Genomic DNA, 14,132 nt, shown 5'->3' with positions numbered 1-14,132 from the left:
CTTGTGCTGGCTGCAAATCTTTGTCCTAGTGGCATCGAATGCACATTATTCCAGCCAATCCAATCTATATGCTACTAGAATGTTTTGCCGACCATGCACTATTTTAATTGTATTAAATAATAATTGTTTATTTAAATAGTTACAAAAAATTCTGATATAAGTTGCTGAATCCGAGTGATTTTGATATTTTCTTTACTAGGTTTTTAATTGATTGGTAATACATAACCTCTGGACTAGCAGTGTCTATAATGGTAGTGGTGTACCTTGGAATATTAAATATTATAATTTTTTTTAAATATTAATAACTTTTTAAACACTTCGTATTAATGTTTATAATATATATTAAAATTTTGAGTTATTATCATTTATGAATCAGATTTTTGATTATTTGATAATGCCTATTCATCAATACACTTAAATATTAAATATTATAACTTTTTTAATTTATTACATAAAATTTCCACATAATTGCTAGTGAAGCTTAATGAACCTCTAATTGGGATGGATCAATATTCCCGAGGAACTCATCATCCAATCTCTTATTACTGTTTCTGTACGTGGCTCTGTGCTCATGTAGAGCACCTTTTATTACAAAAAGAAAAAAAGAAAAAGGTACGCGGACAACCGCAGACCGTCCATTCTTATTACTAGAGATTATTTATTAAAACTGAGCAACACCCATCTCGGTTAGGAGAGACACCCAACATCAATAATAAAGTCTTCTCCTCTCTTCTCTGACCTCCCCGCCAACATCCCTCCCTTCCCCACCTTTCCTTTCTCTGCAAGTAACCAAGTATCTTCTCATTTTACCTTTTGATTTCTTTGTAAAGGTAAGGCCATCTCTATCTGCTAGTAATTTGCATTGTGTGTTGACTGCCTTTATTTTTCTTTTCAAAGTCTCTTTTACTGTTTTAATCTCTTTTATGGAAAAATTTTAAGGACATTGTTGGATACTTCTTTTTAATTTCCATTTTCTCATTCATTTCTTTTGCTTGTTGCTAAACCGTTGTTCAATTTACTTGGTTGGGTTACTAGTATGATGTTCTTATATATACCCTATGGTAATTATTTGTTTTGAACTGAACTTTGCAACTGTTGTTTTCTGACAGATAGGTTTCCACATGTCTTTGATTCAATTTCGTCTTACCATGTCTTTCTCTACCAGCAGTATGGCAGATTTGCCCTCCTTTTCAACTGAAGAATTTTATTGGCTAGCATCATGCTTTTGGGGCATCATCACCTGCAAACTAGTAAGTAGTCCAATATGCTTTTGCTTTCATCAACGACATTTTTGGTGGATTGGAATTTTTTTCAGATCTTTCATCTTCGTAGATTTCGGTCAAATTCAATGGCTTTTATTAATCTTCTTTTTCATTTCCATCTTTTATAAATTCAATACACTACTTTTGGTGGACCTGTATCTTTGAATTTTGGGCCAAAGTTATCGATATCTACATTTGCCGTCCATGCCCAAGTTGGAGTAGTTTATTAGGTTTGTTCTAAGTTGCCAAAGTTTGTGGACTATTTAGGGAAATTATCGAAACCGACTGAAAATTAGATTTAAACCACTTTAACTTTGGTTAATCTATTTAGGACTGCCTAAAGTTTGTGGACTATTTAGGGAAATTATCGAAACCGACTGAAAATTAGATTTAAACCACTTTAACTTTGGTTAATCTATTTAGGACTGAAAATTAGATTAAGACACAATATAGTGTCTTTGAATTCTTTCGGGCCTAAAAAATATAAGAGGTAAAATTTGAAATGAGACAGACATAATAAAGGAGAGAATAAAAGGGAAAGAAATGTTAGAAAAAAAGGAAAATGAGGAGAGAATAAACTATGAAAACATGCTTAGTATCACAAGCCACAGGAACTAAACAGAAACCCGAAAACCATGACCATTATAACAGCCCAAAAAATAGGGCAACTATCACAAGTCGCAAAAAACCAATGGCCACATAGGCCCAATGAAAATTAAATTCAATCCAAAGAAAATTTACTTTAATTTTGACAATTTAGAAAACAACAATCAAATAAAACAAACGCATCAATGTTACTGCAAACAAAACCATGAGATTGTAGAGAGATACCTTGGGTTGATATGAATGGCCGACGTCCACAAAAGAGAAACCTTCGTTTTCTACATAATTAACAATACCAAAGCGAAAGATGAGTAATTTGGATTTTTTGAAAAATAAATCAGTAATACGATTCAAATATGAAACTTTGAAAGAAAACTCTCATGGTAAGATCAAAAAGGCAAATATACTGCGTTCTTCATAAGAAAGAAAACAACACCCAGTTAACATCTTCTAATGCAACACAATAAACACTTGTAACTACTTTGTAATATAAAACAACATTTTCAGTTAAATTGCATCCCTAATTCCATCCAGGCCATGCATTTAGATATTACCCGAATATTTCAATCAAAATCCAATTCCAAATCATACAAGCACCAGCACACAAACAGTTCCAACTAAGTTCATCGATGACCTCCACTCAACTATTTTAAAGAAAACCTACCCCGATCCTTACTGGTGAGTGAAAGCACCTAGCAGTGTGAAAAGAAAACCAAAGACTAATATGCACCACCTTAGCACCAGATAAAATGCAAGAATTTTCACTCCAAATATCACCATGTTAGAGCATAACTTTTTCACATTGTCCTAGTAGGCTTCCCCTAACATACCTATATCTTGACAGTTCAGAAAATTAGATCATAACTTTTTCACATTGTCCTAATCAAAACCATTAATGATTCGGAAAATTCTGAATTAAACCCAAACACCACAAGAAAATTGTAAAAGAATCAAATTCATGCAAACTAATACGATATAAACCGAAGTCATTAACCAATGGCTTAAAAAGGAAAGTGGGCTCAATTTGTTAGTTCCTTCTCCTTGGCAGGAGCCCCCTCTTTTAGTTTGGCTGCTTGTGCAAATGTAGATGGCCTATGAGTTAAGTAGATTTATTCATCATGCAGTTCTGACTGCTAATCATATTAAATAGAAATCTATGTTACTTAAATCACTTACAGCAAAAGGAAAGCAACATCTTCCAAAAGCTGCTTAAAATATGAATTACACAAAATCCGAAGCCACTTTTTTTCATATAAGATGCTATCCTGGAAGACATGAGATTCTTCAAACAGCTTCTAACCAACATTAAGAAAAACGAGAACACTTACAGATGTAAGGAACACACCCTTTTAACCATAAAGCTAGTTTATTAGTCCAAGTAATGCTCTAGAGACCAGAGAATCTAGGACAACATGAAAACTCAAACATCTGTCCTGGATGATTGACTGTAAAGAGATCATCCATCCTATGACAAATTTTAAGTCACAGCTTAGATACTAATGAAAAGTTCTCACTGAAAACCTGAGACAAGCACAGTGTACAATTTGATACCGGGCAACGCAATATCCCTATGCTACTCTAAAATAGATAAACTATTTTAAACCAACCAAAAGCATAAATTACAAACAAATCACTTTTTGAAACAACAAAGACAAAGAAATCCAAAATCCATTTATGGATTTATAATCCCAATTCACTCAATTGCTTACAATACAAAACAAAAACCCAATTTGGAAACCGATTCAATCAACCATCCTATGATCGACCCGTAATTCCAAACCAAAGGCTGTGTAAAAACGATAATGGCAAAGATTCAAATGAGAACAATCTTTAGGAGAAGAGAAATAAGGAGTCGAACTGTGAAACAAAGGCACGAATTCTTACCCGGGAGTCGATCTGAGTCAAAATCCAACAAACGAAGATGGAATGAAACGGTGGAGTTTTATTCATAATCATAAACCCTATAACAAAGGAGGGAGAAGCTTCATTTCTTAGTGACTGGCTTCCTTATTTTCTTCCCCTCATTCAGACGGTCCATTTGGTTTTTTGGATTAAAGTCGTCAATGGCCTAGAGTTGGCTTGTCGGATTTATTAAAAAAAAAAAACCCATTTCAATTAAAAAGAAATCTCATCCTCAATTTTTTTTTTAATAATTTATAAGGTTAATGAAATTTTTGGTATATATTTTGTTCAAATGACATGGTTTTTCTAATTGGTATATATATATCATGTAAATTTATTTTTAATTCTAAAATATTTAACCCTTAATATTTATACTGTATGATAATTTAGTCTTAATTTTAAAATTTTAAAAATTTATAATAAATAAAAATATTACATAAACTATTTCATTTTATATTAATTGTATGAAATTAATTAAATAATATTATAAATGGTATATACATCATGTCAATTTACTTTTAATTTTAAATTATTTAGCCTTCAACATTTATATGACAATATTAAAAAAATAAAATCAAACAACAGTTGTATGAGGTAATTGTCGAAACTGTTTTTTGAAATGAAAAATTTAGTTGTCGACTTAAAAAATAAAAAATTTGGAGTCGCCACCGATCTTTTATTGAAGTGTGATCAGCTCAGCTTAAAACGTGTTTTGGTCTACGAAATTTGAGAAAACGGGTTCAGGAGTCAGTTACGCACGAGGAAGTGTTAGCACCCTTGTAACGCCCAAAATCGGTACCAAATTAATTATTTAATGTCTTAGTGTCGATGGCTAAAAAAAGAATTTTTAAAACAACTCAAATGATGAAATCTGAAAAAGATAGTCAATTGTTCAATTCATGTAAAGAAATCGAGTCCCAATACGTTAGGGTACAATCTCTCAAAATTCCCGAACTTTGAATATCACTTTTATTTTATGCGAAAATCTTCATTTTGAGAAAGCAATATGTCATACCCAATACGTTAGGGCACAACAAGTTAAGTTCTCAAAAATGATTTTTATACCCGTGCATTTTGAATGAAGAATATGAACATGTGAAAATCAATAAAATAAAAATATAAAATTATGTATATATATATTTACAAAATAAAAAAATGTATAAGTATGTATAAAATATAAAGCATGTGAAAGTTAAAATAAAAAACTTATATAAAAAGAATTTTTTTTAAATAAAAATGTGTGAATGAAATATATGCATGCATGTATAAAGCTTAAAATATATATACGTTAAATATGCATATACATGATATATAAAATATGCGAATATATGTATAGAAAATATAATAATAATAATAAATAATATAATAATAATACAATGTCAAATAATATAAAAGAAATTAAAAAAACCGATTAAGAATCAAATTGAAAACTAAACAGAATTTAAGGGCCGCATTTAGCATTAGAAAACACGCGAATGGACCTAATCAAAGCGCGCACAACAAAAGAAGGGCCCAAATATAAATTAATCCGTTCTCTCAAAACGTTGCGCAGCATCATGGACCAAATTGAAACAGAAGCAAATCATGCAGCACGATTTAAAAGAAATAAGATGGGCTTGATTGAAACGCCTCACAAATTAGAGGGACCAATAGCGTAAATTTACCCTTTAAGGCCAGAACGAGCGGATCCTTCCCTCCGGGTCGGGTCACCGCGGGTCTGGCCATCAATACGGCGCCGTTTTACCTCTGTTATTTAAAACAAATTTTTTTTTCTAAAACCATTTGCAACAAAATGAAAGGGAAAAAAATTAAAAAAAAAACCCCAAATGCTCTGCTAGGGTTTTCAACCCCTAGCTTTTTGCGCCGCCGATCAAGCCTAATTCCCATGCTCCGACTTCGACGGAGAAGACACCAGTCTCGACGACTCCGGCGTCCAGGTAAGTTTTTTCTTTCTTTTCTTTGTTATTTTAGGTAAAACAAAATGAAAATAAAAGAAAATAAAAAGAAATAAAAAAGAAATATAAACAAAAAGAAACGACGAACACTACCAAAGTAAAAACCTTCGAAAAAAAGCAAATTTGATCTGTATTTCCCTTTCTTTTTTTACACTGAATCCCCCCTTTTACAGATTTTCGCCCCCTTATATAGCCGAAAATCATAGGAAAAACAATCAACATCAAATCCCTATTTTTTATATTATTCCCTATTATTTCTCTTGTTGCGTGGTAGTTTCCGTTGTGGTTGTTTGTTGGAGGAGCGTGCTTGGAGAAGAATGCGCGCGACGCGCGTGTAGCGGTGGGCGCGACGTGCGGGAGCGAGGGGCGCCATATGCGGGGGTGGTTGCGGCGGCTGGAGAGGGGAGGCTACTTAGGGTTTCTGAAATTTTTTTGTTTGGGTTAACGTTTGGGCCATTTTAGGTTTAGTTGGGCCTGATGTATATTTATTTGGGCCGGGCATATTTGGGCTTATACAGTAATATTTGTCAAACAATTGGTCAAAGACAATTTTTAACTTCTATAAGCTAACCCAAAACAAAAAATCAAAAGAAAAAAATAATTATCTAGCCAGAATGCATTGAGAAATCAACTAAGACAATAAATGAAGAAGAAATTGGTTATGACATTGTTAGAGAATATATCCAACACATTTTTTTTCAATATCATAAAAACCATCAATCAATAAGCACATGAATGATTTCAATATCATATAAGGCTAGGTAACACAGATGAATATAATTTTGTCTTTAACCAAAATCACCACATGAATATATCAATAATCACAAAATCTTCCCATTCAGCTATATATAAAGATACCATGGCCCATAGGTATACCTAAAACTTCCAATCAAAATCCATTTGCAAATCATATCCAATAGAACACAAACAATCCCAACTAAGTTTTTAATGTCAATTTTTTTATTTAATATCAAATTCTCTTAGTGTATTTTAATACTCAATATAATTTAAGTAGTGCTTTTTTTATTTCCTCAAAAAATAATGTTTTTTATTTATTGAAATAATACTTAGCATTTCTATAAAGAATGGTTAACTATTAAAATAAATATATAATTTATTATTTAATCTTAATTTTAAATAATAATTTACCAGCCTTTTCTCTCTCAAATTTTGTACTCATTGTCTCTCTTGGTTCATTGTCCCCCGCCCCCCCAAAAAAAACCATCCACTCTCATTATTTCTTTTATCACCTCTGTAGCTCACTCTCTCTCATATGTGTCCATGGAATTGAAGCTTTTCATCAAATCAGAAAAACCACAAAATCCTGATGAACATCAAATTTAAAAATCCCACACTCAAAGCTTCACCTCAGTTTCTTTTATTCATATTTCTTTAAGAAAAAAATCACCCCGTTTGTAGATCTAAAAACACAAATCATGACTTCAATATGTTTTTTTTTTTTGCTAAACATATTATTTAAAATGATTGAGTAGAAAAGATTATTATTATTTTTTTTATAAAAAAAACTCTGCTATTCTGTGAGGAGTCTGAATAATCCATTCAGAACCCACCACTGAGTTGTTATTACGAGAGACAGAAATAAGGAATGAACTGTCATCGAGCTGAATCACTCATTCAATGAATCAAACCTCTGAATCACCATAGCACAAAGAATTGAGACGGAATCGAATGCTGGTTACGTTGAACTACACCAGCTGCAGGTGTTTTAGTATAGTTGACTTCTTATAGTTGTCATTACATGTGAATTACTCTTTTGAATTAATGTATTTCTGTTGCAAAAGTCTGCAATGGATTTTTCTTGGTGTAAATTCCATGTCTTTGGGTATTGTAAATGAGTACAATAACGGACCTTTTTCTTATTGACAAAAGGAACATTTATATACCTTTCATGTCTCATCTATCAATGGTGTAATGTTAATGTTTGTAATTGTATATGTTGCTTCCATGAATACTTTTTGATATTGTCCGAGACAAGTAAATCTTAAATCATACTCCAATAAACGAGTATAAATGGTTAGGTCATGGAGTAAATGGGTGAGGGAAAGCTTTTATTTATTCAATTCCTTCTTGTCAATTTTGTATCTTCTGGAAATCTATCCTTTTAGCCGATATATGTTTGATTTGAGTTGAACTTTCAGAGAAAAAGACAATACTAGTCTTTCACCCCATATTCACAATTGTCAAAGGATCTTAACTCTCCATCAGATGATGATGCTGATAATGATGCTGCTGCTGCTGATGATGATAATAATAATAATAATAATAATAAGTCAGGTCATGGTGCTTAAGCTTGATCCACCGTGACGAAAACATTAGCCAGCACAGCGAGATCAGACTCAATCACAACTTGATTTTCAGACACATTTCTCAGGGCATGGCTAGGAAATGAGCTGCCCCTGCTTGAGCTTAGTGAATACTGAACATGCTTAATCAGGTTAGGAAATAAAAGAACAGGATTAAAATCAACCGTCCAGGAGCTGCTATTCCCTTCAACAGACCCTCTCGCAACTGTTGCTTTAATGTTCATCCCCTTGGCACTATTCCTATCAACTACAACCTGATCAATTTGTGTGAAAGGACCCTCTAACTGAACTATATCAACCCCCTTATTAGATCCACTGAACATGTTATCCACTATAGTCACTCCATTTGCTACCCCATTTATTGATTTCAAGAGGATAAATGCATCACCGAGGAAAAAACTGCTAGAGATATGAAGTTGCACTGGGTCTTCAGCCACAATCCCAGTGTAATCTAGGTATGAATTTACTATCCGGGTTTGTGTAAGACCAGGCAGCTTCAAGTAAATCCCCGTGCCACCAAAACCTGTTGCCTTGTTGTAACAATGCACCCCAGAAAAGGTGTTGGCTTGACCTGAGGCCATTATTCCTATGGCAGCTGAAAAAATCACCACATCCGTCACTGCATTATCGTTTCCCATTAGGTTAATGGCAGTGCCGGTATAGTTCCTTTCGCCTGCATCACCACCGGCCGTGATATGTTGCCCAAGGAAAGAATTCCTGATATAGGTCTCGTGCCCGCCTTGGACTAAAATTCCATTAGTGGAGAAATGGGCAATGTAGCAATTGTCAATGCTAGTCCTTAGTGAGTTTATAACTGAAATGCCACCACCCCTGTAATTAGAATCCAACATCAGGTCTCTGAGGGTTATGTACTCGTAGTTATAGGATGATGATGATGAGGTAAGCTGTAAATTCAATTTCAAGGAGCTCCCTTCTCTTATTTCTTCTTCAGTACTGCTAGCCCATGAATTTGGAGACAAATCAATAAGATACCCATCAACCGGAAAATCATCTGAGGCTCGTAGTGTCCCTCCGTGGATCTGCTCCATATATAATTTAAACAAAGAAAAACCCAACTCAGCAAATTAAAACGAAGTTTTATTTGGTGATATAATTTATATGCTTTATTAATTAACCTGACGTTGTTAGATACCAAAAAAGAAAAAAAATATAACTCGACGTTGTTAATTAATGCAACCTCAACATATGTAAATTTATATATGTTATATTACATCAATTACAGAATCTAGACCCAGACCCTCTCTTCTCCAACGATTGCTCACTGGAATTCAATATGGTGAGCAGGTCTACCATGTTGCAAAATGTACATACTATATTATATTATATACAGTCTGTGTCAGTTTAACCAATTGGAATTAGGTGCACATCACCTCATTTTCATATGATAAAAATGGTTGTCATTTCAGTCTTCAACAAATGTTATCATCAATTCCAAACATGAACATATCCTACTAGATATTATTATTACCATTTTTTCTATCCTAGAAAAGACCAATTGCTTTGCTTTGAGAGTTAAGTGCCGAAACATTAACATATAGAAATCTATCTGCAATTTTCTCGGGGACGACATAAGTCATCCAACCAGGTGTGTTTCATTCACCAAAAACACCAACTGCTTATATGTGTGTATGTGTGGTACTGCTAGCATAGAAACGGTAATTAAGTACGTAGATGATGAGCCAATATAAATACAAGTATATATATATTGTTCTACTTTATAAAGAAAGATTATGACATGACAGCAATTAGCTAGTATAAAAGATAATTTCAATTGATTAAGAATGTTTGGTTGCGCATACCATAAGATTTCCTGCACCGGCAGCAACTAACTGCAGTGGTTTACTGATAAGGTAGTTCCCACCTTCAAGATTAATTTGTGGCCCTCCAAGATTAGTGATCCCCTCCATCAAGAACCCTTCACTAGGAACCTGAAATGCATCCGCGATTGCCTTGTTTAGTGCTTCTGTGCTGTCTGATTTCCCCGTTGGGTCTGCTCCATAATTTGTTACATGATACACACGTGGACCTATGGCTTCCTATATATCCAAATCCATTCTCAATTACATTGCATTAATTTAATTAATTAACATCATTCCGCCATTGAGGAAATGTTAGAAACTAGATGCACAAGAAATTATTTACCTGCAGTGGCGAAGAAGAGGGCGAGATAGGTGAACCTGAAACGGATTGTCGACCAATAAGAGAGGCCTTAAACGCTTGCAATTGGCGCATTTGGTCGTGGTCAGGAGCAGCAGAAAACTTTCCCACTCGTGAATTATCGCCAGAAACATGGATTAGGAACAAACCCAATATCATGGAGAGTGTTGCTACAGCAATATTCCTTCCTCCCATGTTTCTTCTCTCCATCATCTTTCGATCTGTTTTCTCTCCGTTTTGAGAGAGAGACATACGGTTTAAATGACGAAGGGAAGGAGCAAGAGGAGGAACATGGAAAGAGAAGGGGCTAACTAAGATTTGCTAGGAAATCTATAGAATGTTTTATAATATTAGATCACACACATGACACCTATAGTTTCTGTTTAAATGTGTGGGGGATTTTTCGACATGACTTGCGAGGAGAGCTTGCTTAGGTAAAAAGCCTGTTTGAAATTTAATTTCTTGTCTGACAATGGATAAAAAAAAACTTCTTGTTTGACAAAACACTAATCACTTATCAGCTTCTTATCAACTTTTTACCAACTTCTCATATTCATGAATTGATATCTTGCGTTGATGGACCCAGACCTTCGCATGAGAAGGAGGAGGAGATATTTTTTTGTTCTTGAATTTTCTGCTGATTCACATATCAAATGAGTAGAATATTTATATACACACAAATTAATAATTGATTATTAAACGCGTATAAATTAATTGTGGAGTGAAATTAAAGAAAATTAAAAATGCAATTAAGAGTGAATATGTATATGTTACAATAAGGAATCAATAAATTGAAATATTACTAGGCATGCGATGTAAGTAACATACAGATCATGATAAATTTAATTAAGAGATGAATTAAATGGGAGGAACAAATGTAATGGTAGAAGACTAGCTAGAGGGCTGAAAAAGAAAGAGATAAGTGGTATATGAATTCAATGTGTTTGTCTATTTTTACGCCTGCCCTGCCAAGTAGAAGGATGGATCCAGTTCCCCTACTAGCTAGATTGCCAATGCATCAAAGATAGCTAGGTCCAATATTCTTTTTCATCTTGGATCTTATCTTTTACTTACTATTACAAAGCAAAAGCAATCGTCATAAGTCAGACAAAGGGTTAGGAACTATAATTGAAGTCATTTTGATGAAAACTTTGTGATTTCTTATACCATTTATTACTTAAATTACAATTGCAATTATAATTATAGTCTTAAATTACAATTGCAATTATAATTATAATTTAATTTTTTAAATTTTTTGTCAAACATCCATTTAACACGACTCCATTTTAATTTATATGCACACTAACATCACAAACATATAGTTTATCATTTATATATCAAATTGTACCGTTAAAAAGATTTTTCACCTCGTGCCTTCAGGGAAGCTAACTTCTTTGCAGATTCTTGGGCGAAAATGGCATTGAGAGAGTATCCATGTTTGAAGCGTGTTTCTTATTGTTTCATCTAATATTTCAAAACTGTAATGAACTTTTGTAAGACTAGTTTCTACATTTTAATTCAATAAATTTATTTTCTAAGAAAAAAAAAAGGGAAGAAGAGAAAAACATGGATGATTGTTTTTATGTTTTTATTTAAGTAATAATCTATGGTAGAAAGAAAGAAAGAAAACTGAAGGATTGAAGGATTATGCAGTGGGTTGAGTAATGGGTAAGGTAGCTTCCAATTGCTACTACATGGAATTGGATGTTCTTCTTCATCTTGAAGTAACCCAAAACTCAACCAAACAAAGAAACCTTTCTTTGCTTCTGTTAGAATATATAAAAGGAGCTGCAAGTCAATTAGTCAGTTCAGTTTGTTCAAATTGTTAGTAGGTTGTTAGTATTCAGTGAAAAGATTCATTTACCAGTGTTAGTCTCAAATTTGATTTTCATATTGTTCCATTTACTTTCATGGTTCATTCGCCTAAGATCCTGGTTGCGTTTCCTGCTGCGTTCTCATGGCTCAATCCACGAATTTTGTCTCTGCCACTAATGACCATTCTCCACCTGTGCGTGATCCGGCACCTTCGGTTCACTCTGAATCTGGTAAGACTGCAGTGTTTTCCTAAACAGGATACAGTTAAGCTCGATGAAGGCAATTTTATACAGTGGCAGCAACACATTAAACTCATTCTATAAGGTTATGATCTCACCGGTTTTGTTGATGGATCTCTTTCGTCTCCACCTCGTTTTGTGTCGACTCAAGAGGGCCAGATGGTGTTGAATCCTAAAGCTTCGGTGTTTCATCAACAGGATAAGCTCCTTGCGTCATGGTTGCTATCCACGATCAGTGGCTCCTTACTCTCGTGTTTCACTGATGTGCGAACCTCTAATGATGTATGGACCACCGCCAATCGTCTGTTTGCCGCCGTGACTGCTGCCAAGTTGTCTCGTATCAAACACGATTTACATTCCATCAAGAAAGGTACCCAAAGGATTAAAGAATACATTGCTAAAATTCAAAATACATGTGCTCTGCTTGAGGCCTCAGATCATCAGATTTCGGATTCCGAAAGGGTGGAGATTGTTCTTGCGGGGTTGTCGTCCGAGTATGACGCGGTTGTCACTCTTGCGTCTTTCTCCTCTGAGCCGCTTCCACTACGCAGGTTAATGGACGTTCTCCTTGAGTTCGAAAGTAGGCCGTTTGAAAGGGAACATGGCCAGCATCCTTCGATTGGACCAAGGGTGGGCTGGTCCACTAAGCCCAGGGCCCACTGAACCCCAAGTCACGGATACCATTATCAAACAGAAAAAATTGAAAGTTACTACATCCAAATTGAAAGAATTTGGGAACCCAAGCTTGGAAATGATGCCATTCACCCTAACACCACCGAACTGAGTCTCAAACAAACATATAACACCTGGACAAAATTCTCTTCCATACTCAGCCACAAATTTATGGAAACGGAGATGACTCGTTCCTTGACAGTTCCAGAAGAATAGTTTTGAATCCATAAAACAACAACAAACAGCCAATCCAAGTTTCAACACCAAATTCAGCAACTACCTCGACATTTCTGATAGCATTATCATCCATACCTTCCACCACAGAAATTAATTCTTCTGCTGGGGAACTATTCGGGGTTCCTTGTTCAATGCCCTCCATTGTCGTCGTTAGCTCCACCATTGGGGATTCATCACCTTCCAATTCGCAATCTGGTGGTTTCTTCTGTTGGATAAAACCGTCTACACTGCTTGCACATCCGAATTTGGGAAACCCATACTCGATTCTCCAAAGTGAAACACGTGATTTTCATTCCCCTTTGATCCTTGAAACTCTGCCCTTTCTCAACCACCTGAACTACACCATGTTTATTTTTGTCAAAATTTGACTTAAAAGTCACAGGTAAAAAATCAAAGCCCTTATCCTTAGCATATGGACCTATCGGACCTATTTAAGAACCATCATCAAATACATTCCCCCTTTCCAAGCTACCAACCCAATATTGACATTAATGGGCCTTAATGAATTTGGGCCAGATTTGGGTCCACTACCAAGTAAAATTCCTTTGCCTTTAAGCCTAGTCGACCCATTCTCCCCAAATTAGTTTCGTTTTGTCCAAATTCTTCAAATTTTCCATTAAAATTCTTCCCTAAATGACGTCCTTTGACTCTACTAAGCTGATTCCCCCATCCATGGCCCTGATTACAGGATCATTAACGCCCGAGTCCGCTGCAAAAACTAAAAATTGTGAACCCCTCAATCCATTGTCGGAGCCGTCGTCCCTTACTGTTTCTACATTACGTACCCTTTCTCTTTTTCATCGTTCCACAAGCATCCATGGCCCATAGTTTTCCTCTTCCACACGCCGCTGAATACCCATGTTTTCAACCATCGATTCTTCCCCATTAACACCACTATTCGATGCCTTATTCTTGCTCCCTGAGCACAGATCAGAATTATGCCCA

At 34.8% G+C, this 14,132-nt stretch overlaps 1 protein-coding gene and 3 long non-coding RNA genes across 5 annotated transcripts; 2 read left to right on the top strand and 2 right to left on the bottom strand.

The window, feature by feature from the left end:
- The first annotated feature begins 6 nt into the window (after positions 1 to 6).
- Positions 7 to 3,749, top strand: LOC121214873 (uncharacterized). The gene is made up of 2 exons (XR_005910608.1): positions 7 to 830; positions 1,110 to 3,749. It is a non-coding gene; the product is annotated as an uncharacterized lncRNA (long non-coding RNA).
- Positions 1,878 to 4,068, bottom strand: LOC121214872 (uncharacterized). The gene is made up of 2 exons (XR_005910607.1): positions 3,750 to 4,068; positions 1,878 to 2,143 (listed from the first exon to the last, which is right to left on the bottom strand). It is a non-coding gene; the product is annotated as an uncharacterized lncRNA (long non-coding RNA).
- Positions 4,069 to 4,270: 202 nt separating this feature from the next.
- On the top strand, positions 4,271 to 7,625 carry LOC121214871 (uncharacterized). Its single transcript, XR_005910606.1, has 2 exons — positions 4,271 to 5,704; positions 5,997 to 7,625. It is a non-coding gene; the product is annotated as an uncharacterized lncRNA (long non-coding RNA).
- Positions 7,626 to 7,778: 153 nt separating this feature from the next.
- Positions 7,779 to 13,128, bottom strand: LOC121214870 (polygalacturonase QRT3). 2 transcript variants are annotated; one of them, XM_041089326.1, is made up of 5 exons: positions 12,377 to 13,128; positions 11,592 to 12,288; positions 10,210 to 10,858; positions 9,867 to 10,103; positions 7,779 to 9,086 (listed from the first exon to the last, which is right to left on the bottom strand). In XM_041089326.1, exons 3-5 carry the CDS (start codon positions 10,474 to 10,476, stop codon positions 8,028 to 8,030), a joined length of 1,563 nt encoding a protein of 520 aa, XP_040945260.1. In that variant the 5' UTR covers positions 10,477 to 10,858; positions 11,592 to 12,288; positions 12,377 to 13,128; the 3' UTR covers positions 7,779 to 8,027. The 2 variants fall into 2 exon arrangements, with proteins under 2 accessions (XP_040945260.1, XP_040945259.1); XM_041089325.1 differs by having other exon boundaries at positions 10,210 to 11,702; positions 12,089 to 12,288.
- Positions 13,129 to 14,132: the final 1,004 nt, after the last annotated feature.

This window comes from Gossypium hirsutum, chromosome D02, assembly GCF_007990345.1.
Source record: "Gossypium hirsutum isolate 1008001.06 chromosome D02, Gossypium_hirsutum_v2.1, whole genome shotgun sequence".
Classification (NCBI taxonomy): domain Eukaryota; kingdom Viridiplantae; phylum Streptophyta; class Magnoliopsida; order Malvales; family Malvaceae; genus Gossypium; species Gossypium hirsutum.
The sequence above is the reverse complement of the archived record's forward strand: the minus strand, read 5'-3'. Positions and strand labels throughout refer to the sequence as shown.